Here is a 25900-nt window from a genome sequence, read left to right on the forward strand (position 1 = left end):
CCATCCACATGGACACTACCAGAGGGATAAGGTTTTCCTCCCAGAGCAGAGACATTGTTAGATGTTGTCATGGACGTCGATGTTGGATATCTCCCTCGTATGTGCAAAAAATTGGCCAACTAATTTGCATAGCCAGAAAGGCACATATATATAGGGATGTTTATATAGGGATGCAACCATCTTAATATTTAGTATTGTTGATGAATTAGTTTTTTAAATAGTATTTTGTGGATTTAATATGGCGCCATCTAAGAGAAATGTCATAAAATAAACACGTACACCAAATATACACATTTCTGAAGACATGACAAATTCAAATACAGTCAGGTTAGAGTAAAAGGACCGGACTGTTTCAGGGGGGTCGACTATGTGAGGGGACAATGTTTAGAACGCCGGTCATTATCGGGGAAAAAAGCCGCAACAGGGCGAACCGGACACCGACCCGAATTGGAGGTGTCTTGCTTCGCCCTGAAGGTGCTTATTTTCGATAATGACCGGCGACGTTCTAATAATAATAATAATATCTTTATTTTATATTGCGCTTTTCAGATACCCAAAGTCGCAGATTACAAAGTCATAGAGGGGGGGGGGTATTACAGACAGGGGGACAACACAAGCATACACAGCACAGGCAGAAAAAAAACAGAGTTATTGAGATGTAACAGGGGTAGAAGTGTAGGCAGTTGGGTAAGGTGGCTAGGGATAGAGAAGATCATAGGCTGGGTGAAGAGGTATGTTTTGAGGCGGGACTTGAATGTTGTGAGTGAGGGAGAGTGGCGAACCGATTGGGGGAGGGAATTCCAGAGTCGGGGTGCTGTGCGTTGAGAATGCTCTGTCGCCAAAAGTTTTAATCGGGATGTTGTTGTAGTCAGGGGTGAGAGTGGAGGAGGAACGGGTGGCTCGGGAGGGGCGGTGGGGGGAGGAGGAGGTCAGACAGGTAGGTAGGGGGGGGGCTAGGTGGTGAAGAGCTTTGAAGGTGAGGAGGAGTATTTTGAAGTTGATGCGCTGCTTGATGCTTCTATAGGCCGCCTACCTCATCCCGCATATTACACTGCTAATTGCCAAAACGAAAAATAACTTCATACGGTGTGTCTTTTTACGATTTAATTGCATTCGTAGTGTTGATCAGCAGAGAAATAGTCCGCCAAAGACGTTGTCGTCGCTTAGCAACCGAGTATGCTGGGGTTGATAAGTTACCGGACTATTTGCGGAGTGCTACGAAAGACGGCAAAGAAATCCCTTTCGTCGACAGCGGTCATTATATGCTAGCAACGGTGAATTATCAAAAAATAATTCACCGCTGGAAGTTGTGAAGGCCCATGCAAGTGAAGGAGCGTTCCACAGCATTGAGAAGAGCCGTGTAATACACAAAGTAATACGACTCCTCAAAGGCTTGCTTATAAAGCTGAAGTAGCTAATAGCTTTTATCTTCATACCATGAGGTTATAGGTTTTGTGACCTTATGTTTGTAAGTAACTTGCTTGAAATATTGTTTCTAGGGTGTACTTCTTTTTCTATCTGGCTAGGCTAATACTTTGTCACATGACTCGTATAGAATACATTTTCTTATAAGATATTTTATTATCATTTTTTATCTTGAAAGTATTTCATTATTTTGGATATGTGCATCATGTACACAATCAATCAGCAGCGAATTACCCCACTGTTGTCTGTGTGTCCTGTTTTCATAGGATGACAGCCATGTGAAATCTCCTTAGCCATCCATCACTGAGAGGGGGGGGGGGGGGGGGGGGGGGGGGGGGGGGGGGGGGGGGGGGGGGGGGGGGGGGGGGGGGGGGGGGGGGGGGGGGGGGGGTGGGGGGGGGGGGGGGGGGGGGGGGGGGGGGGGGGGGGGGGGGGGGGGGGGGGGGGGGGGTGGGGGGGGGGGGGGGGGGGGGGGGGGGGGGGGGGGGGGGGGGGGGGGGGGGGTGGGGGGGGGGGGGGGGGGGGGGGGGGGGGGGGGGGGGGGGGGGGGGGGGGGGGGGGGGGGGGGGGGGGGGGGGGGGGGGAGGTGGAGCAGCGGCCACGCCCACGGTAACGCCTGGTGGGGATATCCCCACTGAAGTGAAGAGGCTCATCATGGAGCGCCTCCATTGGCTCGGGCAGCGCTGTCAGCAGATGGTGGATCAGGGCGGAGCTCGCGGCTGGTACTCAGCCCCTGATGGGCCGCTTGGGGCGGGCGCTGCCCCGTGACGTGCAGGCTGAGTGGGAAGCGGAGGACGGTGATCGCCCGCGCGGGCCCTACCAGGCCGAGTACCGGGCCATATCCAGGGAGTACCAGGGCAACGCCATCCGCACCACCAAGTACAGCCTGCTGACCTTCATCCCAATCAACCTCTTCCAGCAATTTCGCAGGTTATCCATTTATAAAATTTTAGTTGAAGCCTGAAAAGTCTACTCTACATTGTATAAAGAAATTGCTTTTTGAGACACTAAAGTAAATAAAACACCGGCAATACAATATAGGAGTGAAATACTGGACCATAAAATCTATATGAAATCTATGAAAAGTCAAACGCTAAGGGTGCACTCACACTAGGCCATCTGGCTGTGGCCGTGGCCGTTTTCATACCTAACCGTGCTCAATCTGCCAGTGTGAGTGTGGCCAGTCTGGCCAGGCCAGGCCAATTTGGCCACTTGGGAGAGGTGTGCTGCTACGGTACGGCCGCTACGTTTCAGATGCTAATGAGCCGACACGCGCACAAGCACGGCTACGCAACCTGAGCTGGATGACGTATAGTCCATGCGACGACCACGGACATAATAAAGGCGAGGGACTCTCTAAATCGACGCCACTTCGACCTGGGCGGGACTTTGCGTCCTACGTCACTCGCTATGGGTGTGCATGTGTGCGCGTAGCCGTCACTCGCGATGGGTGTGCATTTAAGAATGGTTTTGGCTTTTAGTGTCTATGGGTTGGTAATAACGGTTCTGATGATTTTTCTGATGGAAAAGTGGTCTTTTATTTCCATAATCTTTGTTCATGAACGCATAAACCCGTTTGTTAGTTAGCAGTTAAACAAATGCAATCTCTTTGTTTACAGTTAGTTACCAATGACCAACTGATGATTGGAGGTTCGATTCCCTAGTGATGCAAGGTTTCTTTCATTTTGGACTGCACACACATCGCGAGTGACGGATACTCGCACAATGTACACCACATCACTGTCTTTACAATTTCTAGGCAACCGAAGTTTAAAGATTGTCAAGTGGTTAACTCTTGAATCGCATGTACTAAGACCTGATTGGTTAGTGGTCAGAGAACAACTCATTAACGCGGGGATAAGGGGTTAGATTCCTTAATGAAGCTAGCTTTTTTCTTTCATATTGGACTGGATGTTTGTATGCCATTTTGCGTAACTTGTAGTTTATGATGAAGAAATGTTACTGGGGTTAAGGTTAGGGTAACGCTAAGGGTAAGACAAAGTGTTTTTGCAACACAATATTTCTACAATAACAAAGTCCAAAATTTGATGACTCCAGTAGGAAACTTAAGATACCTAGAGAAATGCGTGAGTGCTCACAAAACATCAACAAGTCAGCAGTGTGGTACAGGGTGATCATTTCTTATATACAGTACAAAAGCTGAAACTATTAGCCAGGAGTGGGAAAGATGCAGACGCCGACGTTGGAAGCAATAAGACACACCAACACACAGTTGCCTGTTGCAAAATGGTTCAGAGTTTAATAGAAATAGTTAGGGTTAGCTGGTATGGCGTTATCTGGTATGGCAATAGTCTAATGTTAGCTTAGTTCGTGTTGTTTCGTCATGTTAATCGCTAGTTATAGTAAGTCATTTGTAGAAATATAGCCTATCATCACAGACTGTAGGAATGTCACCCACCCTCCATCGCGTACGACACTGACGCTCGTAATCCTGTAGTGCAAGGGAGTTCGTGCACAGATCACTGAGACAAACGGCTACGCGCACACATGCACACCCATAGCGAGTGACGTAGGACGTAAAGTCCCTCCCAGGTCGAAGTGGCGTCGATTTAGAAGACGTTTCTCAATTCGCGTACTTGTGCGTGCTCGTGTGCTCGTGGACTCGTGAAACTTCATCAGTCATTGCCGAGCAATGTTCCAATTCGAAGCACGCATCAAGCGAGTACTGTCGTAAAACCCGGAAGTGTTCTTGATGCGTGCTCGATCTCGCCGTTTCACCGAGCATGCATCGAAGGTGGCTCGTGTGTACTTGCAACCCCTATAAATCCCAGGATGCATTTCGCACTCGCAGCAGTACGATGGCGGACAATATGGAGAAGACGCACAACTGTAGCTTAAGTTACTCTTAATTTATATATATATTTATATAAATATATAATAATAATAATATATATAAGATGATATTGTGGTGGTTATCATAATTCACCCACGGAACTATGGGTGGGGGGGGTGTTTATTCCCGGACCCGTTTAGCGGACGGAACGACCGTCCAGTTTAGTCCGGTTTTGACTTTACGAATTAACGTCTTTTTGTATTGTGTTCATTAAAACTTTGTGCTGGATACTCCGCCTCCGACTCCCGTCTCTCGGCACTACACTGGTGACCCCGTCGAAGGTCTCGCTGAAGCTTCAGAGACCAAAACGAACATGGCGAATAATGCTTTTATGTTGCCGGAGTTCTGGGAGTTTTCACCGACGGCGTGGTTCGCGCAGACAGAGGCGCAGTTCGCGATCCGTGACGTCACGGACGACACCACACGCTACTACCACGTCGTGTCGGCGCTGGGGAGATCCACTGCGACCCGGGCGGCGAATTTCATAGCGAATCCCCCGGACCACGGCAAGTACAGGGACCTCAAAGCCTTCCTATTGAAGACTTTTGGGCTGTCACAGTCAGAGCGGGCCCAACGCTTGTTGGCTATTCGGGGCCTCGGGGACAGCAAACCCTCTGAACATATGGAGATGATGCTCAACCTGCTGGGTGCTGAAGAACCTAACTTCCTCTTCATGGAGCTGTTCCTCCAACACATGCCACCCCAGGTCCGGACGGCGCTCGCGGCACGAGGATTACTGAGCCACGCGCGTTGGCGGAGGAAGCCGACAGTTTTTTCCTGGCTGCTCAGAGTTTCGCACCCAAAGTGCTAGCCCCAACACGCAGTGCCTACCCACCGGACAGGGACAGGCTGACCAACAGATGGCAGTGCCAGCAATGGTATGTGCTATTTCCACGCACGTTTCGGCGCTAAGTCAAAGAGTGCCGGTCCCCGTGCAACTTCAAGCCGACGGGAAACGCCAAGGCTTGCCACTCTTTAGTGGCCGTGAGTGCAGGCACGTCAACCCGGCTATTGTTCATCAGGGACGCCCTCTCCGGCCGCGAGTTTCTTTGCGACACCGGGGCTCAGAGGAGCGTCCTGCCGGCTACGGTGGAGGACACGGCCCCTGGCGTCCACGGTCCACAGTTGAGGTCCGCTAACGACACACCCATCCGCACGTATGGTACAAAGACCGCGGACCTGTGCTTTGGAGGCCAGCGATTCAGGTGGGATTTTTCACGGCCGACATCTCCTTTCCCCTCCTCGGCGCGGATTTCCTTTGTGCGCACAATCTGCTTGTGGACGTGAAAAACACCGCCTGGTGGACGCACGGACGTTCTCATCGTTTGAATGTGCCCGCGGTCGGGCGGCTTACGGCGGGCTCTCCAGCTCCCTCTCAGAGGGGGACGAATATCAACGCCTGCTCAGGGAGTTCCCCGGTATAACCCGACCTACCTTTTCCGCGGTCACGGCGAAACATGGTGTAGAGCATCATATAGACACCAAGGGTCCACCCGTCTACGCTAGGGCCCGACGACTCAACCCCACAGGCTGAAAGTCGCTAAGTCGGAGTTCGCCAACATGGAGCGCCTGGGCATCATCCGCCGCTCGGACAGCCCCTGGGCCTCACCACTCCACATCGTTCCCAAGCCAGACGGCGGGTGGCGACCTTGTGGGGATTACCGCCGCCTGAAACGCTACCACGCCCGACCGCTACCCAATCCCGCACATCCAGGACTTCTCAGCACACCTGGCGGGCAAGCGGGTCTTCTCGAAGGTGGACCTGGTCGCGGTTACCACCAGGTGCCGGTGCATCCCTCGGACATCCCCAAGACAGCGGTGGTGACGCCGTTCGGGTTGTTCGAGTTCTTGCGTATGCCGTTCGGGCTCAGGAACGCGGCTCAGACCTTTCAGCGGTTAATGGACTCGGCGCTCAGGGAGATGCCCTTCGTTTTCGTGTATTTGGACGACATCCTGGTCGCCAGCTCCTCCGAAAAGGAGCACCAGGGTCACCTACGCGACCTCTTCATGAGGCTCGACCAGCACGGGCTGATCGTCAACCCGGCAAAGTGCCTGTTCGGGTTGTCCTCCATCCACTTCCTGGGGCATCTCATCAACAAAGAGGGGGCCGCCCTCTTCCGTCGAAGGTGGAGGCAATTTCTGCTTTCCCCCGCCCACACACGGCTCGGGCGCTCCGGGAGTTCCTGGGGATGGTGACGTTTTACCACCGGTTCATCCGCCAGGCGGCTCACGTCATGCGCCCACTGTACGGGGCTCTCAAGGACAAGTCCCCTAACCAGGCTGTCGACTGGACGGCGGAGAGGGAGAAGGCGTTCGAGCCCACGAAGGCCGCCTTGGGCGAAGCCGCCATGTTGGCCCATCCATCGCATGATGCCCCCATCACCATCACCGACGCGTCTGACTACGCCGTCGGCGCGGTGCACGAGCAATGGGTTGATGGTGCATGGCAGCCGCTCGCCTTTTTCAGTCGCCAGTTGACCCCAGGGAGCGCAAATACAGCGCGTTCGACAGGGAACTCCTTGGACTCTGGCTGGCGATCCGCCATTTCCGATTCCTCCTGGAAGGGCGGGAGTTTGCGGCTTTCGTGGATCACAAGCCTCTGACGTTCTGCATGTCCAAGGTGGCGGAGCCGTGGTCGGCCCGCCAGCAGCGTCAGCTGGCGTACATCTCCGAGTACACCACGGACATCCGACACATTGCTGGCAAATCTAACGTGGTCGCAGACTGCCTCTCGAGACGGTCATCGGGGCTGTCCAACTGGCCTGGATTATGTCCGCATGAGTGTGGACCAGGCCTCCGACCATGGGGTCCAGGCCCTGAGGGATTCGGACACGGGATTGCGCCTGGAGGAGGTCGCGGTTGACGGCTCGGACGTGAGGCTATGGTGCGACGTCTGCACAGGCCAGCCTCGACCGCTGGTCCCGTTGTCCTGGCGCCGGCCCGTTTTTGAGGCGTTGCATGGCCTTTCCCACCCCGGCAGGAAGCCGTCTGTGAAATTGGTTTCCCAGAGGTTTGTATGGCAGGGACTGAGAAAGGACGTTAGTGCTTGGGTCAGCTCTTGCGTTGACGGTCAACGATCCAAAGTGCACCGCCATATTAAGGCCCCCCTTGGAGAGTTTACTGTTCCCGAAAGGAGGTTCGACCACGTCAACGTCGACCTGGTGGGACCGCTTCCCTCCTCTCACGGGTTCACCTACCTCTTCACCATGGTCGACAGGACAACCCGCTGGCCTGAAGCTGTTCCCCTCTCCTCGACGTCGGCTTCTGACGTGGCACGCGCGTTCATCGGCACTTGGGTCGCGCGCTTTGGGACTCCTTCAGACCTCTCCTCGGACCGGGGCTCGCAGTTCACCTCGGAACTCTGAAACGCGGTGGCTGAGGGGTTGGGGGTCAAGCTGCACCGCACTACCGCCTATCATCCCCAGGCGAACGGCTTGTGCGAACATTTCCACCGTTCCATGAAGGCAGCCCTACGGGCCAGCTTGAAGGACGGCGACTGGGTGGATAGGCTGCCATGGGTGATGCTCGGCCTCAGGTGCGCCCCTAAGGAGGACCTGCGGTCCTCTTCGGCGGAGCTGGTCTACGGGCAGGCCCTACGAGTGCCAGGCGATTTTATTCCCGACGCCTCTGTCCCCTGGTCGGCGGCCAAACAACGTTCCTCCCTGCTGGAAACCGCTAAGGTTTTCGCGCCTGTTCCCACGTCGCAACACGGCACTCCCACTTTCCGCATGCCCCCCGATCTGCGCACGGTGGACTATGTTTTCATTCGCCACGACGCCCACCGTGGTCCCCTACGCCCTCCCTACGATGGCCCGTTCAGGGTTTTGAGCCATGGAGACAAGTGCCTGGTGGTGGACGTCGGGGGTAGGCCTGAGACCGTTTCCTGGGATAGGGTTAAGCCGGCTAACGTGGACATTTCCAGACCGGTGGAGGTGGCGCAACCCCCACGCCGGGGACGTCCGCCTGCGCCGCGCCCCGCGCTGGCCGTTGAGACTCCAGCGACCTAGTTGACCCCCGGGACCTCCGGGTGGCGGACGGCGCCGACGTGCCTGCTGCTTCCTCTTCCTCGGCCCCTGTCATCCGCTCGAGACGAGGTCGGGTCGTCGCCCCTTTCCGTCACGTGGACTTTGACTATGGGTGAATTCTGGGGGGGCTTGTGTGGTGGTTATCATAATTCACCCACGGAACTATGGGTGGGGGGGTTGTTTATTCCCGGACCCGTTTAGCGGACGGAACGACCGTCCAGTTTAGTCCGGTTTTGACTTTACGAATGAACGTCTTTTTGTATTGTGTTCATTAAAACTTTGTGCTGGATACTCCGCCTCCGACTCCCGTCTCTCGGCACTACAATATATAAATATATATATATAAAGTTGTGCGTGTATAGCTCATACACATGACAGGACACGCATATCTTTTCAATTTTTATTCATTCAGAATATTTACATACTATTTGAAAATGAAAGAGGCTGGGATTTTGTTTTATATCATTTGTTTATATTGTTCAGTAGTATATGCCTAAATGAGGCCGTAACACAGTTAACGGACGAGCAGAGGTGGTGACGTCATCGAGTCCGCTGCTGCTCCAAATTGCAGGTACGTACTCGCGTGCTCGCAAGTCTGTGCTTGAAGTACAGACTTGCCAAGTACGTGCTTGCAAGTCATCGAGTCCGTAGTACGCGTGCTAGGAATTGAGAAACGGCTAGAGAGTCCCATAAAGGCGACGAGCCTTCTTTCCCATTAAACGGTAAACACAAGCGGTTCAACTGTTGGTGTGTTCTCTGTGTTGTTGTCCATTGTTGTTAAAACTCTGACTGGCGGCAGACTTTGGCCGTTTCTCAATTCGCGTTCCTTTCTGTACTTGTGTGCTTGCGTTCTTGAGAAACGTCATCAGTCGTAGCCCAAGTACTGTTCCAATTCAAAGTACGCATCAGGCTAAGTACTGTCATAAAACCCGGAAGTGTTCTTGATGAGTTCTTAAATTGACCGAAATATTGAGCCTGCATCGATGGTGACTTGTGTGGACTTGGGACCGTTGAATATCCCAGGATGCATTTCGCATTTCGCATTCCTGTTTTAAAATATCAGTGTGTAAGCTATAAAATAGGCTATATAGGAACATTTTAAAAGTATAACAAAGATGGAGGCCTATTCAACATATTTACATACTATTTTAAAATGAAAGAGGGGTTTTGTTTTACATAATTAGTTTATATTGTATAAGTCGCTGATGGAGGAAACCCATCGCAACGGAATTCCCGGTCGGATCCATCTGATCGTGTGTGTGTGTGTGTGTGTGTGTGTGTGTTATATTCTCGCTCGTTCGTAATTCTTATATCAATAGCCTACTCTCCAATAATATAATAATAGGCCGTGTATGAAAATTGAGAAACGGCAATCTCATACAATCTTTTTCAAGCCACTGATTGTTTATATGTAGGGTACAGCTGGCTTGCCGTGTGAATACGCAAGGCCGCCTTAATGCACGGGCTTGCCTGGGCTGAAGCCCCAGGGCCTACGCCGATCGGGGGCCTATCATGAGCTGCAGAAAAAAGTTACACATCTTCATTGTAAGATCCCCTCTCATGGGGCCTACGAAACCTCTCAGGCCCAGGGCCCAATGGCAGGTTAAGGCAGGCCTGTGAATACGCATAACTTTTCATTTATATTCATTCAAATATTAATATAGCCTACTATTTTAAAACTAAAGAAGCTGGTGTTTTGTTTAATATAATTTGTTTATATTGTTCAGTAGTTATGCCTACATGAGGCCGTAGCACAGTTAACAGACGAGCTGAGCTGGTGACGTCATCGAGTCCGCTGCTGTTCCAATTGCAGGTGCGTACTCCCGTCCTCGTAGTGTGTACTTGGGCCCCGTCCACACGAAGCCGGCGAATCCGCTGACCGAAACCGCAAACTTCTGAAACCACCCACGGAGGTGGTTTCAAATCTACCCGGTTTAGTTTTGGATTCGTGTGGACGCCTGAAACCGACTGAAACCGTAAACCATGACGTCATCGCCCCACCCCTCGACCCTCTAGCCAATGACTGTTAAGCCCGCGGAGTCTCAGAACTCACAACAACAAGGATTTCTGTAGCAGAAGCAGCGCCCATTATGGGCAGAGGCGCTGCATCCCATTAGGCATACCAGGCAATTGCCTGGGGCCCCGCAATTGCTTGGGGCCCCGGGCCACTACTAGGGGGCCCCCTAGAGCCAAAAATCGTTCCATCATACCCCCCCCCGTCAACAATCGCTCCATACCCCCCCCCCCGTCAACAATCGCTCCATACCCCCCCCCGTCAACAATTGCTCCATACCCCCCCCCCCCCCCCCCCCCCGTCAACAATCCTCTGCCTAGGGCCCCCACACTCCCTAGAATCGCCCCTGATTATGGGCCTGGAATGTGTACTACAGGGTTTCTACAGATCTACCCGGTTTCGCTTGACTCCGTCTTTACGGAGATACTGCAAAACCGGATAGATCGAAACCTTAACGGTTTCGCCTGTTTCGGCTTCGTGTGGACGGGGCCTTGAAGTCCGGACTTGCCAAGTACGAACTTCCAAGTCCGCGAGTACGTAGTACGCGTACTAGGAATTGAGAAACAGCTTTTATTATGGTCCATGCAGCGGACGCTTGGTGATGACGTGTTACGACGTGATGACGTATTTACAAGAGCCTACCGTGGCCAGGCCACAGTTGCGACGGCCAACGGCCACGGCCAGATGGCGTGTGTGCAGGCCAGAGAACAATTGGGCCATTTGAGCACAGTTAGGTGTGAAAACGGCAGACGGCCAGGGCCAGATGGCCTAGTGTGAGTGCACCCTTAGTGTTTGACTTTTTATAGATTTTCATATCACGGCTACGCAACCTGAGCTGGATGACGTATAGTCCATGCGACGACCATGGACATAATAAAGGCGACGAGCTATCTTTCCCATTAAACGGTAAACATGGCGTCAAGCGATGTTTACGCTTGTCAGCAGTGAGAGTGGTCTCTATCTGAGAACGGCTCCAAATAAGCAACAGACTCAGCAAAGTGTGAACTGTGTTTTCTGTGTTGTTGTCCATTGTTGTTAAAAGTCTGACTGGCGGCAGACTTTATTATGGTCCATGCAGCGGACGCTTGGTGATGACGTGTTACTTACGATGGGATGACGTATGTACAAGAGCCTACCATGGCCAGGCCACAGTTGCGACGGCCAACGGCCACGGCCAGATGGTCTAGTGTGAGTGCACTCGCACTCACACTAGGCAGAGTTCCCCTGTACCTTACTCAAGCATGATTCCCGAAGTAAATTGCCAGCTTGAGCTAGAACCCCAATTTACCCTCCCGGACCCTGCACACATTGGCGGTTTATTGGGTTTCATTCTGTTGTAAATGCGACGGCTCCGCTGAATCTCTTTATTCTACTAAAGAGGTCAGGCATGCAGGGTTTGCAATTACCAGCTAGCTTTAGTTTAAAGTGAGCGTCTATGTGACAGAATGTCTTACCTTAACCCTGTACATTACACCTTCGATTCTTTGCTTTTGTACATTGAAACTCAAGAAGGATATGTTACCTTCAATGAATCAATTGTTCTTCTCCTATGCAGGGTGGCAAACCTGTACTTCCTGTTTCTGGTGCTGCTGAACTGGGTGCCGGCAGTGGAGGCCTTCCAAAAGGAGATCACCATGGTGCCTCTGCTGGTGGTCCTCATTGCCATCGCCTTCAAAGACGCTCTGGAGGACTACCGGCGCTACCTGTTTGACAAGACTGTCAACCACAGCCTGGTGCGCGTCTACTGCAGGTGATGGAGGACGACTGATAGACTGGTTGATGTTTTATTTTCATTTATAAAAGGAAAAAAAATCTACATGACTCAATTTATAGAACTAGATAAAGAATATGTTAGCGTCCTTTGAAAAAAAATCTACATGACTCAATTTATAGAACTAGATAAGGAATATGTTAGCGTCCTTTGGACTGGACAGCCCCCAAAGGGGCTGTCCAGTCCAAAGGCAAGAATCAGAACCACACTGAAACATATATAAGTCCATCCCGCATTTTCGGTTAAGAATACGTTTTTTATAAATCCTGACAAATAAAGGAATTCATTAAACGTGTTTTTTTTTTTCATTATTTTTCATTTATAAATATGCTGCACTAATTATGTTTTTTTTTTTATTGCTGAGCACTACACAAAGATTGCGTTTAGAGGTTGTGATCCTCAATGTTTGACCGGTCTAACCTAAAAGAGGCCAATCCCTCTCTTAACCCTCACAAATGCCACGTTGGATGTCCTCATGTGTTCAGGTAAATACAATGACGTGATGTGCTTTACCTCCACATATCGTTGGACTGATGCGGCTCTTCTCTGTATTCTTGGCATAGTAAGCAGAAAGCCTACATTGACCAACACTGGCAGGATGTCCGGGTGGGAGACTTTATTCGCCTGTCCTGCAACGAGATCATTCCAGCCGATGTGTTGCTGCTGTACTCGTCGGACCCGCGAGGCATCTGTTACATCGAGACGGCCAACCTCGACGGGGAGACCAACCTCAAACAGAGACGGGTAGTCTCAGACCTGCCCCTGCAGGTAGGGTGCATCTGGAGCAGCGTGTTACCATACCATACCAGTGTTAGTTCCACTGGTATCACTCCACAGTTCATCATAAAGCGTTTGATAATCTTTGTCTACATACTCTTCACTGGGACTCCCTCTGCGAACATATCCCTCATCTCCCAATATTCTCCGATATAATTGTCTGTCATCATGCTCAGATATGCTTTGAATACCATCTGCAGACAATGTATTGATGGTCAATATGTCCTCTATCAATGGTTACCCGCTTGATTACTTAGCCAGTAGAGTCAATATATTCCTGCAGTTTAAATCATGTTGAAGGAATAAAAGGAAATCAATAAACTGAAATGACTTGTCCAATGTTATGCAGGGCTCCAGACTAACTTTTTCCTTGGGTGCACTGGTGCACCTACATTTTTAATTTGGGTGCACCAGCACGTATTTATGGTGCACCCAAGTTGTGAGTTGTTGAGAGGGGGGGGGCGTTGGACCGTGCCTGCCTTGCGCTGAGTTGTTGACGGGGGGGGTGACAGCGTCTGGGCCCCCGGGCAGCTGCACCGGTTGCACCGTCGATATTTACGCCACTGATAATAATATTTTGACCATTAAATAAATGCCTTCAGTAAGACCTGGGGGGCATACCACGAACCTCGCTGAACATACCCAGGCTTTCTTGGGAAAATCTGGCTCGACAGAGCCGCAACTCGCAATCAGGGGGACGCGGTTGCCCATAATATGGCTAGGGTGGCGTGCTGGCAAAAAATAGCCGACCGGGTTAATTCGTAAGCGATAAGATTCTGCATATTGTCTAAAAAATATTATGTATCATCATCCCTTTTACCCCCATATATGTGGGGCCCCATGTTTGCTCCTACGAACATGGGGCCAAGTCAAAAATAAATATAAAAATATTATTCAATGTGGTAAGTTGTAAGCATCCATTTGAATAATTTCAGGTGAATCTAGCCTATGATTTCTTTTTCCGACTATGGAGGTGATTTTTCTTAACAATTCTCACAGCTGTAATATGAATTTGTATATGCCTAGGCCTTATTGTGTCACTGACATAGCGGTTATATAAGGGATAATGGACAACACGGCACTTGACTATAGGTTAATGTACGTTGAACGTGCGGGGCCACCTTCGAACTTGAAACACAGACACACTGCGCAACACTAGCCGCGTTTACATGGCACATCTGATCCGCATAGATTTCTATGCGGAATAGATCTGTTCCTAAAATGTGATCCCCTACTGTATACATGGCAGTAACAAAAGTGTCCGTTATGTCTCTCGCGCACACCTGACACATCTCTGGACCGGCGGCGACATAATGGACGTCTACGAACTTTGAATATGATTTTTGGCCAAAAGTCAAAGCCCTAGTATAGGCGCAGCCTTTTAAGGCTATCGCTATTGGGTTATCCCTAGGCGTGAGCCGTAGCACTGAAAAATTTGTAATCCCCGACCACCAACAGCGTGGGCCTCAATTACGTCCGCGTGCGGCCTGCCTCAACGACGTACGCATTTCGCAGATATAGTCGGGCGCCGGCGGACGTTCTGCTCCCAATAAACAGCTTTTCTTCAGCTATGTAAAGGACAATGAGGCCGACACTTAAAAGGCTGCGCCTATACTCATAGAATCTGGAGTTACAATACGTAACTATCGTTTCAGCCATTTACTGTACAATTCAGAATTGAATGAGAGGAGGGCTGAGGAGGGCTGTCAATCAAATATCGCGCTTCAGAAACGGCCAATCCTAGGAAAGCCCGCCCTGCCTTGGTTCCCTCCCCCATAGTGCCAAAATGTAATTCGAGCGAGAGCGTAAAAACATCTTTCGCGAGAGGTTTTGCGCACGCTGAGGTAATTTGCGCGCGCGAGAGGCTGTTTTGCGCGTGCTGAGGTAATTTGCGCGCGCAAGAGGCTGTTTTGCGCGCGCAGAGATCATTTGCGCGCTCGCAGTCAATATCTACGCGTGTGGAATAATCTAATACGCCCGAATGCATCTTTTATCACATTAGTGAATTATGGCACTAATGTGTCGCCATATCTTCCTCCCCAAGATTGCAGACGAACGTCACCACCTCCTTGTTCGTCCAAGCAAGCGTTTTACGCGACATGTTAATTGTAAAGAATAATACCTCGAGGCTACTGTTTGTTTGTTTTTATCCCTGCGTCACCCGGAAGTGATGATTCTGTCGACCAATCAACGGAGGGGGTGTGTAGCTAGAATTTCCCGGGACCCTTTCAGGCGTCTCGTCTCGTTTTCAGTACCCAACGGAGGAGTCCTGAAAACGAGGCCAAAACTGGCCAAAACGGGTACGGCTAAGTCCGGGTCACGCCCACTTTTGGCGGTGGAAACGCGACCCGATCCGCACCTTTGCGATCCGATCCGTTCCGCACCCTGCAGTGGAAACGCGCCATAGTACAGGCCCCTGGATTGGGCTTCGCGGGTTTGTTTACCTGCGTTGCTATGGTTACCGGTCTTGCGTGTTCCAACGCTTTATTAGGTATCTAATAAATCGCTGTCTAATCAATACTTCATTCACTGCCTCTTCCGTGGTCAATGCAATATTATGAATAGACTGCTCTGTAAAAAAAATTAAAATTATACCAGATACATTTTCAGTAGCACTACCCCGAATTCTAGGCGCATGTGCGCCCAAATTAGGCTCACTCTGGAGCCCGGTTATGGATTTCATTGAACATTGCTCTCTGATGCCTTATGCATACCTTGTTAACCCTTAATAACATAATTTGAAATAAATCAGATATTTCTGTTCTGTGTTTCTGTATTTCTGATAATTAATCATTTAAATATTTATTAACTATTAAAACAATTAACCATTTGAAATGGTTTTATTACTATTCAAGATGTGTTAATTTACTTGGCAACAAAATTCTTAATTTCCTCTTTCCTTTATTTGGGGAGTTTATAATTGGTATTTCCGTATCAATGATTTGTGGCCATACGTTTCTGATGCAAATGCTCAAGTTACGTGGCTTTGGCTCTGTTTGTGACCTGCATCCTTGTTTACTGTGTGTGTGTGTGTGTGTGTGTGTGTGTGTGTGTGTGTGTGTGTGTGTGTGTGTGTGTGTGGTGTGTGTGTGTGTGTGTGTGTGTGTGTGTGTGTGTGTGTGTGTGTGTGTGTGTGTGTGTGTCGCAGGGATCGGAGCTGACTCCAGAGAGCTTCTATTGTCGTATTGAATGTGAAAATCCTAATAATGACCTGGGCCGGTTTCGAGGTTACATGTATGTATTAACTCAAGTCCTAACGTGTATAGGTGTATTGATCATTTATAACCTTTTTGCTACGGTATTGAAACACTTTTTTTTAAGTATTTAAATTTCAATGTGTGTGTGTGATGTAGAATTTCTTCAGGGAAAACTAATAATCAATATAGGTAGTATCCGAACATATGCCCAACGTACAAACACTACCTAAACTTCCAAATGGTACATTAGTTCTTCAAGGTTTTATTGTGTTATGTAAATTTTCTCCTGTCCTGACCCTCCTCCTCCATGGGCAGGGCACTCCAGTAAGGTCCGCGTTGGTCTCCACAACGACAACCTTCTGCTGCGGAGCTGTACCGTCCGCAACACGCAGACCGTTGTCGGCCTCGTCGTCTACGCTGGTGAGCCTGATCAGTGCCCTATTCAATGCTATCCCATGAGGCATAATGGGTTTTATTTACTACTTCTACTTGTTCTCTAAGTAGTGTACTATGTAGTGTTCACACTATAGGGATAAAGGAAGAAGTCTAATAGGCTTGAACTCATTGGGCCTTATTCACCTAGCTTGTTTCAGTTTGTTTGAGTGCGATATACATCGTGAATGCAATGGGGGTTTTGCTCATTGGTTGGTTGAGGGTTGTAGATTTAGATCTGGACGCATACTTGAAGCTGTTTTGCAGAAAAGAAAGCTTTTACTTGTCTGATTAGTTTCTCAACTGAAACCCAAGCAGGTGCGTACTGGTTGCTCTGAAACTAGTTCGGAAAAAAAATCAAGCTGGATATCTGTCGTGGTAATTCCTTTATGAGATATTGAGTCTAGGACATATTCCACTGCGAAATCAAAAAAAAAAGCACACAATAGTTGTATGCATAAATTAAATTGGTTAATTAACACAGTCTTTTACACAGTTTAAACGTGGCTATAAATACAAGTTCAAAATATAGTTGCAAGCAACCATGACAAGGTCCTACTGTATGGCAAGTATGGTGACAAAGGCCTAGTGAATACTTCATAGTAAACATTGTTTGATTTCATGCCATGTCTGGTAATCAGTTTGGTCAAGGCAGAATGGAACCAGCGCTCTCACGGCCATGTGGCTGACGCTGTACGACTACACTACACAGACGTTTGAATTGCCAAGGGCACATGACCAAGGCCGCCTTAATGCACGGGCTTGCCTGGGCTGAAGCCCCAGGGCCTACGCCGATCGGGGGCCTATCATGAGCTGCAGTAAAAAAAAAATAATATATTTTTTTTATTATATTTTATACTGGCCCATGATAGGCCCCCAGATCGGCGAAGGCCCAAGACAATGTGATTTTTTTGTTTGGGGCTTACAAAGACCCCCCCCCCCGTCAACAAACCTTCCTTCCCCCCCCCCCCCCCCCCCCCGTCAACAAACCTCAGCCCCAGGGCCCAATGGCAGGTTAGGGCAGGCCTGCACATGACACATATGTTTTGAGAAGGATCAGTCTTCCCTATGTGGCATATATAAAGTATACAGTCAAACAGTCCATGGCAAAATTGACTTTTTGAGAAATTATGTGTGTACCCCAAGCCCCGCCTTGCGTTGGATAGAGGCCTCGGTTTGGATAGGCAGACTTCAAACTAGAGCCCGACCGATATATCGGCAGGCCGATATTATCAGCCGATATTAGGCATTTTTCAAACTATTCGGTATCGGCATTTATAATGGCCGATAATTAATATAAAAAAAAGAAAAAAAGTTTGTCCACCAGAGGGTGCTCTAACGTCCAAACCCGCTGATTCAGCCAGAGTTAGGCAGAGTGAATGACGGAGATCGACGGAGATCATCGGTGTTGTTCATGTGTGCAAGTGTGTTCATGGTAAGTTGGCAACTGTCACGAGACATACATTGCTTGAATAACAATTAAAAGAACATCCCCATCAATTCTCTAAAGTCGATAAGCATGACTTAATTCATGACTACCGTGTCCAGTTTTGCTGTCAGATCGGATTTTTAAATCACAAAATATTCGTATCGGTATCGGCCTTAAAAATTCTATATCGGTAAGGCTCTACTTCAAACCAATGCATCCAATAATCTTTTTTATAAATATATTTTTTTTCTTTATTTTATTTTTGACATTTGCCATGGATATACTGCAGAATCTGCTCTTGGTAGCCATGTTATAGATATATATATTGAAAGCAAAGCCTATGTGGTTTTGAATCAAGGTTATATCTGTTTAAACATCCGATATCCATTTATTTCACTTTAAATTGTTGGTCGAGTTGTGGTCATTTGCGTTGTATGAGAGTTGTGTCATGGAGTTTGTTCCAGTGCTAGCCCTTGTACAGATGACAAAAGTTATCAGTAAATAATGTTTTAAGAAATAGTTGACCTCCTGCGTGAGATGTGCGTAGCTGAATATGGCATGCCTACGCTACTGTATTTTGTAATATTTCATAACATCGTCATAATGGTAGTATGTATAAATATTTTATGAGGTGGTACCAGGGATGGAAATTAACACCTGCCACACGCCATTTGCGGGTGGATTTGTATGGTGGCGGGTGAATTGTGTCACTTCACCCACCACTGTGTCGGGTAATACTTTCCAGTCAGGTCCGATCAAATTTGCATATTTAATACATTCGTCATACGGCGCTGCACAGTCAGAGAATGTCTAATATGAGAGAATGGGCACTCGCTGGTTAGTTCCGGTTTTCTGGACTGGTTGCAGTAATAATCTCTGTCCACGCGGGGCGCTCGCAGGCCAGTCCAGAATGAATGGGAGCCTATGGGGTTTTATCTTCAGAATCCACTTTTCTCACAATGTAATTTTTGTTTAGTAATTTGAAAGTTGCGTTCAAAAGGAGGGGCTAAGATAATTAACTCAGCAGAATAGTGCATTTTTTAAGGTCAGGTATCTGTTCTAAAAGGCACGCAGATAAGATAAGATAAGAGGCAGCAGAAGAGAGGTCATGTTTCCTGAAGCTCCGCTAGGCATTGGAAAAAACTACTTAATTCATAGTTCAGATCTACTTTATTTTATTCTATTTCATGATCCTCCATTGCTCGATTCAACAATACATTTTGGCTTTTTATGACTCCCGGATCAGACCGCAGCAAAAGCCTTGGACTTTCCTATCGCCCACATGCCTCTGTACTCGGATATCTCGGGCACGGAGACTGGGAAATGCACAGACTGCACCAAACTGCGACAGACAGTGGCTTTATTTGAAACGAGACTAGCAGCATTAGAAAAATGCAAAGGACTTCTCCAGGATACAGTGCCGATGGGTGAATTTGCTGAGCTAACTCAGACAAATACACAACAAGGCTACACTGTATCCTTCCCGAAGCTGGACAAGAGAGAGACAGTTCCAGCTGCATCTCACTGGCACAGAGTCGGCGCTAAGCCAAAACAACATACCAAAGTGAATCAACAAGTGAATCAACAAGTTCACTCAACGGCAAATGCTAAGCTACCCAAAACTAAAGTTGCATGTATCAGCCGGATTAGCCCGTCACTGAAGTTAACCCTGCCGCTGAAGAACCGGTTCCTGCCACTTCAAAAGCCAACGAACGCGCCTGCCACCCATGCACCCTTGAGCCCCGAGATGCGTCCGGACAAACAGTAGGGACAGAGACCGACTATGAACCCGTCGCCAGAGAGGCGAGCTGTGCATGCGTCGGCCACCTGTGCACCCCTGAGCCCCGAAATGTGTCCGGACGGACGGTGCGGTCAGAGATGGAACAAGAACCAGTCGCCACGGAGGCGAGCTGCGCATGCGTCTACCACCGCCACCTCAAGCCAACAAGGGCCCATCTCACAGAAAGCAGATGAACCAGACACTCTGATTATAGGAGACTCAACCATCAAGGATATAACCGGTAAGAAGATCAAAACATGCTACTTCCCAGATGTGATGGTTAGTGATATCAACCAGAAACTAGCCACAATCATATTGGAAAACCCCAAAATCTCACAGATTATTGTGCATGCAGGAATTAATGATATTCAAAGAGAACAGTCAGAACTTCTGAAGAGGGATTACGCTGATCTGTTGGATACACTGGACAAAATACACATTAAGTCATTCAGTGGACCCATACCAGCAGTTGACAGGGGAATAAACAGATTCAGTCGTCTACTTGCACTGAATACATGGCTTTCCAGAGTCTGCAATGAAAGAGGAAGGGGCTTTATTGACAATTTCAACTTGTTCTGGGGGCGCAAATATCTTTTCAGAGCAGATGGCCTACACCCAAACAGGTTAGGCTCAAAACTGTTAAGGGACAATCTTCTCTTCTCGCTTTCCCACAAATCTCCATGGTCTGACGCACAGGCCACAATCAGAGCACAGGTTGAGAAGAAGCGAGACTACAGCAGGGTGTCCGCGGAGGTCTTAAAAGTCTTAAAAAGTCTTAAATTCATTTTTCTAAATTTAAGGCCTTAAAAAGTCTTAAATTCGTCAAAAATGTCATATGCTGGTCTTAAATTTATAACTCGGAGGTCTTAAATTTGTCGGGGCAGGGCTATTTAATTTTTTATTTTTCTCGCGGGACTTTTCGGGAAGGAGATGTAGAGAGGCTACTTTCTTGCTAGCTGCATATATAAACGGATGTCTGCGCGCTTGCTAGCTAGTCTGCAACAATGGGTAAATGCAAGTTCAACGTCAGTTGGCTGGAAGACGTCCGTTTCCGAGGTTGGCTAGCGTCCGTTGCAACCCAGAACAGGCCAGATGCATTCCATGCAAAAGTAGCCTACATTCAAGCTCGGCACCATGGGGATTAAGGCTGTCGTCAGCCATATGTAGAGCCAAAAACATAAAACCTCTGCCAGGAGCCACACACAGACCCCAGCCATTTCTACGTTTTGCATCTCTGCCCCGGCACCACCGCCGCAGACGGTCCGCGCTGCTAGCACTGACCTGAGGGTAGCATTTGGTTCGACACCAACACTGAAAGCGGAGGTGTTGTGGATTCTAAACACAGTGGTCAAGCACCAGTCCTACAACTCGAATGAGGGGATAGGAGATCTCTTCGGTTTGATGTTCCCTGACTCTCAAATCGCGAGCACCTTTACTGCTGGAAGGGACAAAACGGCGTATATAACTCGCTTCGGACTAGCGCCTTTCATCCGAAACGAGCTAATCTGCAGCGTCAACAAGGCTGATTTTGTTTTGACGTTTGAGACGTTGAACCACGCCACTAAAAGCAAGCAACTTTGCGTGCACGTCCGATATTGGGTCAGAGATCAAGTGCATTCCCGGTACTTGGGCTCGCAATTCATGGGGCCCCACATATATGGGGGTAAAAGGGATGATGATGCATAATATTTTTTAGACAATATGCAGAATCTTTTCACGGACGAATTAACACGGTCGGCTATTTTTGCCAGCACGCCACCCTAGCCATATTATGGGAAATCGTGTTCCCCTTGGCTGTGATTTGAACTTTGAATTCCTCGTAGGAGTTCATAATAATACATTGCTCGCCTTGGATGAAATACACCGCTCTTGCGCGATTTATTTTGCATAAGGGTGAGTCAAATGACGCGAGAAACGCCCCTTCTATGTGAACGCACATTGAACCTAAAGCGGAAAACCTGGTTCAACTAATTTAATCTAAAGTGAGCGTCGTGGTACCATTTAACTGTGATTGCGAGTTGCGGCTCTGTCGAGCCAGGTTTTCCCAAGAAAGCCTGGGCATGTTCAACGAGGTTCGTGGTATACCCCCCAGGTCTTACTGAAGGCATTTATTTAATGGTGAAAATATTATCAGTGGCGTAAATATCGACTGCCCGGGGGCCCAGACGCTGTCCCCCCCCCCCCCCCCCCCCCTCTCAACAACTCACAACTTGGGTGCACCATAAATACCCAAATTAAAAATGTAGGCGCACCAGTGCACCCAAGGAAAAAGTTAGTCTGGAGCCCTGGAGTATCACTTTATGTTCAATAAACAGACAGAAAGTAAACTTGAATGAGTCTCATTGAGTGACACACATGCTATGCTTGGGTTGTAATACAGCGGGATCCCTCCCAGCATCCCGGGTTTAAGGTCTTAAATTTCATTCAAGGTGGTATTAAAAAGGTCTTAAAAAGTCTTAAATTTGACTTGCTGAAACCTGCAGATACCCTGTACAGCCTCCCCGACACATCTACTCTGCCACTATCTGCCACACAGATAGCAGATAGACCAAAGACCTTGAAGAGAGACAACAGCCTGCTCGACACCATGGACACAGTGCCTTCCCCCATCGCTGATGCTGGCTTGGCGAGGAACGGCCACCCCCCTCCTCTGCACTCCTCCATCGACGATGACCTCCAGCCTCATCTCTCCCATAGCCACAACTCCAGCTCCACTGTCTCCTCCCTTTTCGGTTTTCCAGCTGAATTTAAGAAACTGGAATATGTTGGCATCAAACTTGCATCTGTGTCAATGATAGCATCGCCACGTCATGGACACAGGCTGATGACACCCAAGCGGAGGGAGCCCCAGCCCCCCCCCCCCTGTACTAATAGTAGTCCTGAGTATTACTGAGACAAAAAATGGTTCAGCCGTAGACAAATTATAAAGGACGTTTTGCATAATCTGCTGAACCCAAGGTTGCCTATGTCAAAACATGGCAACTTTTGCATTCTTGCTGTAACACTAAGAGAGTAAACAAAGGGAAACTTCGACACACTGCTAACCTCACAAATCTCATACATATTGCCTCCAAACCAAAAACAACCTTGAAGCCTATCAACAACACCATCAGGATGGGTCTACTTATGGCGCGTTTCCACTGCAGGGTGCGGAACGGATCGGATCGCAAAGGTGCGGGTCGGGTCGCGTTTCCACCGCCAAAAGTGGGCGTGACCCGGACTTTGCCGTACCCGTTCCGGCCCCGTTCTCGGGACTCCTCCGTTGGGGTACCGAAAACGACACGAGACGCCTGAAAGGGTCCCGGGAAATTCTAGCTACACCCCCCCCTCCGTTGATTGGTCGACAGAATCGTCACTTCCGGGCGACGCGGGATAAAACGAACAAACAGTAGCCTCGAGGTATTATTCTTTACAATTAACATGTTGCTTAAAACGCTTGCTTGGGCGAAGAAGGAGATGGAGACGTTCGTCTGCATTCTTGGGGAGGAAGACGTTGTTTACGATGTTTTACATAGCTGCCGCGGAGATCGACATCCGGCCTACCACAAAGGGTACTGTCGGCAGTGGAAACGCAACCTCGGAACTGAGCTGGGCTATACCACCCCCTCCCTACCGCACCTTTGCGATCCGATCCGTTCCGCACCCTGCAGTGGAAACGCGGCATTAATGTTAGGTCTCTTAATAACAAATCATTTTTAGTTAATGATTTTATTACCACCTCTAAACTGGATTTTATGTTTTTAACTGAAACATGGCTGGAACAAAATAACAGTGCAACCGTTCTGATAGAGACAGCTCTTCCCAACTATAACTTTTTGATGCATGTAGATCTGGAAAAAGAGGTGGAGGGGTTGCTGTTATATTTAAAAATGTTTTTCAGGGGAAACAGATGTTAGTTGGTGATTTTCCATCATTCTAATACCTTTTTTGTATTGAAATGCTCCCCCAGAGTTCTCCTATTAATTATTTACAGGCCACCCACATACTCTGCAAATTTTTTCGATGACTTCACAGAATTATTGTCTAGCATCTCCACAGACTTTGACTGTCTAATTAAACTGGTGACTTCAATTTTCATACTGATGATTTGAATGACAAGTGTGCAAAAAAACTTTTACCATTTTGGACACATTTGAACTGTCTCAACATGTGAAAGAGACTACTCATTGTAAGGGGCACACTCTAGACCTGGTTATCACAAAGGGCCTCAATGTTTCTGATCTCTCTGTGACTGATCCTTCCTTGTCTGACCACTTTTGTGTTTTCTTTAATATATCTTTTATCCCCGACATACAGACAAAATCTAATACTGTAAAAAAACGGTATATCAATGAAGAATCTTACGTACTTTTTAGAAAGGCCATCTCCTTACTACCACCTCTCAACCCATGTTCTGCTGATGATCTTGTAGAAAACTTTAATTTGAAAATTTTGAAAGTCATGGATGTCATTGCACCTTATAAGGTTAGAACGATTTCTGGAAAGCAAAAGGCACCCTGGAGAAAAGCTGCTTCTGTAACAGCACAGAAAAAAGAATGCAGGAAGGTTGAACGCATCTGGCGTAGAACAAAACTTCATATTCACCATGATATCTACAAAGAGAGCCTCCGTGCCTACAATTTAGACTTAAAAAGTGCTAGAGAAACATTTTTATCGAATATCATTAAAACCAATAATGCAAAAACCCTATTTGCAACTGTTGACAGACTGACCAACCCCCCAACATAAATTCCACCTGATCTCCATTCCACGCAGAAATGCAATGAGTTTGCAGCTTTTTATACTGATAAAATTGAAGGCATCAGACACGCCATCAATATCTCCACTTCAAACAAAAATGTTGGACTACCACCCTGTTCAGGCAAAAGTAACGTGGCAGGGATGGCATGCTTTAATGTTATAGACTCTAAAACTGTAACACAACTAAAGCCATCCACCTGTTGCCTTGATTCTTTACCTACCAACGTCTTTAAGAATGTTTTTGACTGCCTAGCAATAGACATATTGCAGATAGTTAACAACTCTCTCCAGTCAGGCAACTTCCCAAAAGCCCTGAAAACTGCAGTTATTAAACCCCTTTTAAAAAAGCAGAGCCTAGATACCTCTATTATTAACAACTACAGACCAATATCAAATCTACCCTTCATAAGTAAAATCCTTGAGAAAGTTGTCCTCCAGCAACTTAAACACTTCCTGGCATCAACTGGTTGTTTATGTCACATTACAATCACGATTTCGACCCCTGCACAGCACTGAGACCGCCCTCATTAAAGTTGTAAACGACATCCGTCTTAACACACTCTGGCAAAACCTCAATACTAATGCTACTAGACCTCAGTGCTGCATTCGATACTGTAGACCATACAATACTTTTTGACAGGTTAGAAAACTGGGTGGGGCTTTCAGGCACAGTCTTAAATTGGTTCAGATCCTACCTACAAAATAGGAACTACTTTGTTTCCATTGGCGACTTTGTATCAGAATCAACCAACGTGATGTGTGGAGTCCCACAAGGTTCGATCTTAGGACCCTCTTTATTCAACATCTACATGCTCCCACTAGGGCAAATCATGCAAAATAACAATATTGACCATCATTGCTATGCTGATGACACGCAAATCTATGTATCCCTATCACCAAATGACTATCGGCCCATAGATCTGCTGTGCCAGTGCATTGAGCAAGTGAGAGACTGGATGTGCCGAAATTTCCTTCAGCTAAATGAGGATAAAACAGAGATAATTGTATTTGGTGCTAAAACAGAAAGGCTTAAAGTAACCCAACACCTTCACTCTCTGTCCCTGAAAACCTCAATCAAAGCCAGAAATCTAGGGGTTATCATGGATTCTGATTTGCATTTCAAAAGTCACATAAAATCAGTAACAAAATCTGGATATTATCACCTTAAAAATGTAGCAAGACTTAAAGGGCTCATGTCCACCGAAGACTTACAAAACTTGTACATGCCTTTATCACTAGTAAGCTTGATTACTGCAATTGTCTCCTTACAGGTCTCCCAAAACAAACTCTAAGGAAGCTTCAGCTTGTTCAGAATGCTGCTGCCAGAGTTTTAACAAAGACCAAAAAATGTGAACATATTACACCAATTCTTAAATCGTTACATTGGCTTCCTGTAGGTCAGAGAATTGATTTTAAAATCATGTTGCTAACCTATAAATTCCTACATGGTTTAGGC

At 48.0% G+C, this 25900-nt stretch overlaps 1 protein-coding gene across 1 annotated transcript in view; it reads left to right on the forward strand.

The window, feature by feature from the left end:
- The first annotated feature begins 2161 nt into the window (after positions 1 to 2161).
- LOC130382693 (phospholipid-transporting ATPase VD-like) overlaps positions 2162 to 25900 on the forward strand; it is a 35974-nt gene continuing 12235 nt past the window's right edge. Inside the window, 5 exon segments of the mRNA XM_056590570.1 lie at positions 2162 to 2355; positions 11874 to 12068; positions 12653 to 12857; positions 16015 to 16116; positions 16393 to 16483. Coding sequence (XP_056446545.1) covers positions 2162 to 2355; positions 11874 to 12068; positions 12653 to 12857; positions 16015 to 16116; positions 16393 to 16483 — 787 coding nt within the window.

Source organism: Gadus chalcogrammus, chromosome 5, assembly GCF_026213295.1.
Source record: "Gadus chalcogrammus isolate NIFS_2021 chromosome 5, NIFS_Gcha_1.0, whole genome shotgun sequence".
Lineage (NCBI taxonomy): Eukaryota > Metazoa > Chordata > Actinopteri > Gadiformes > Gadidae > Gadus > Gadus chalcogrammus.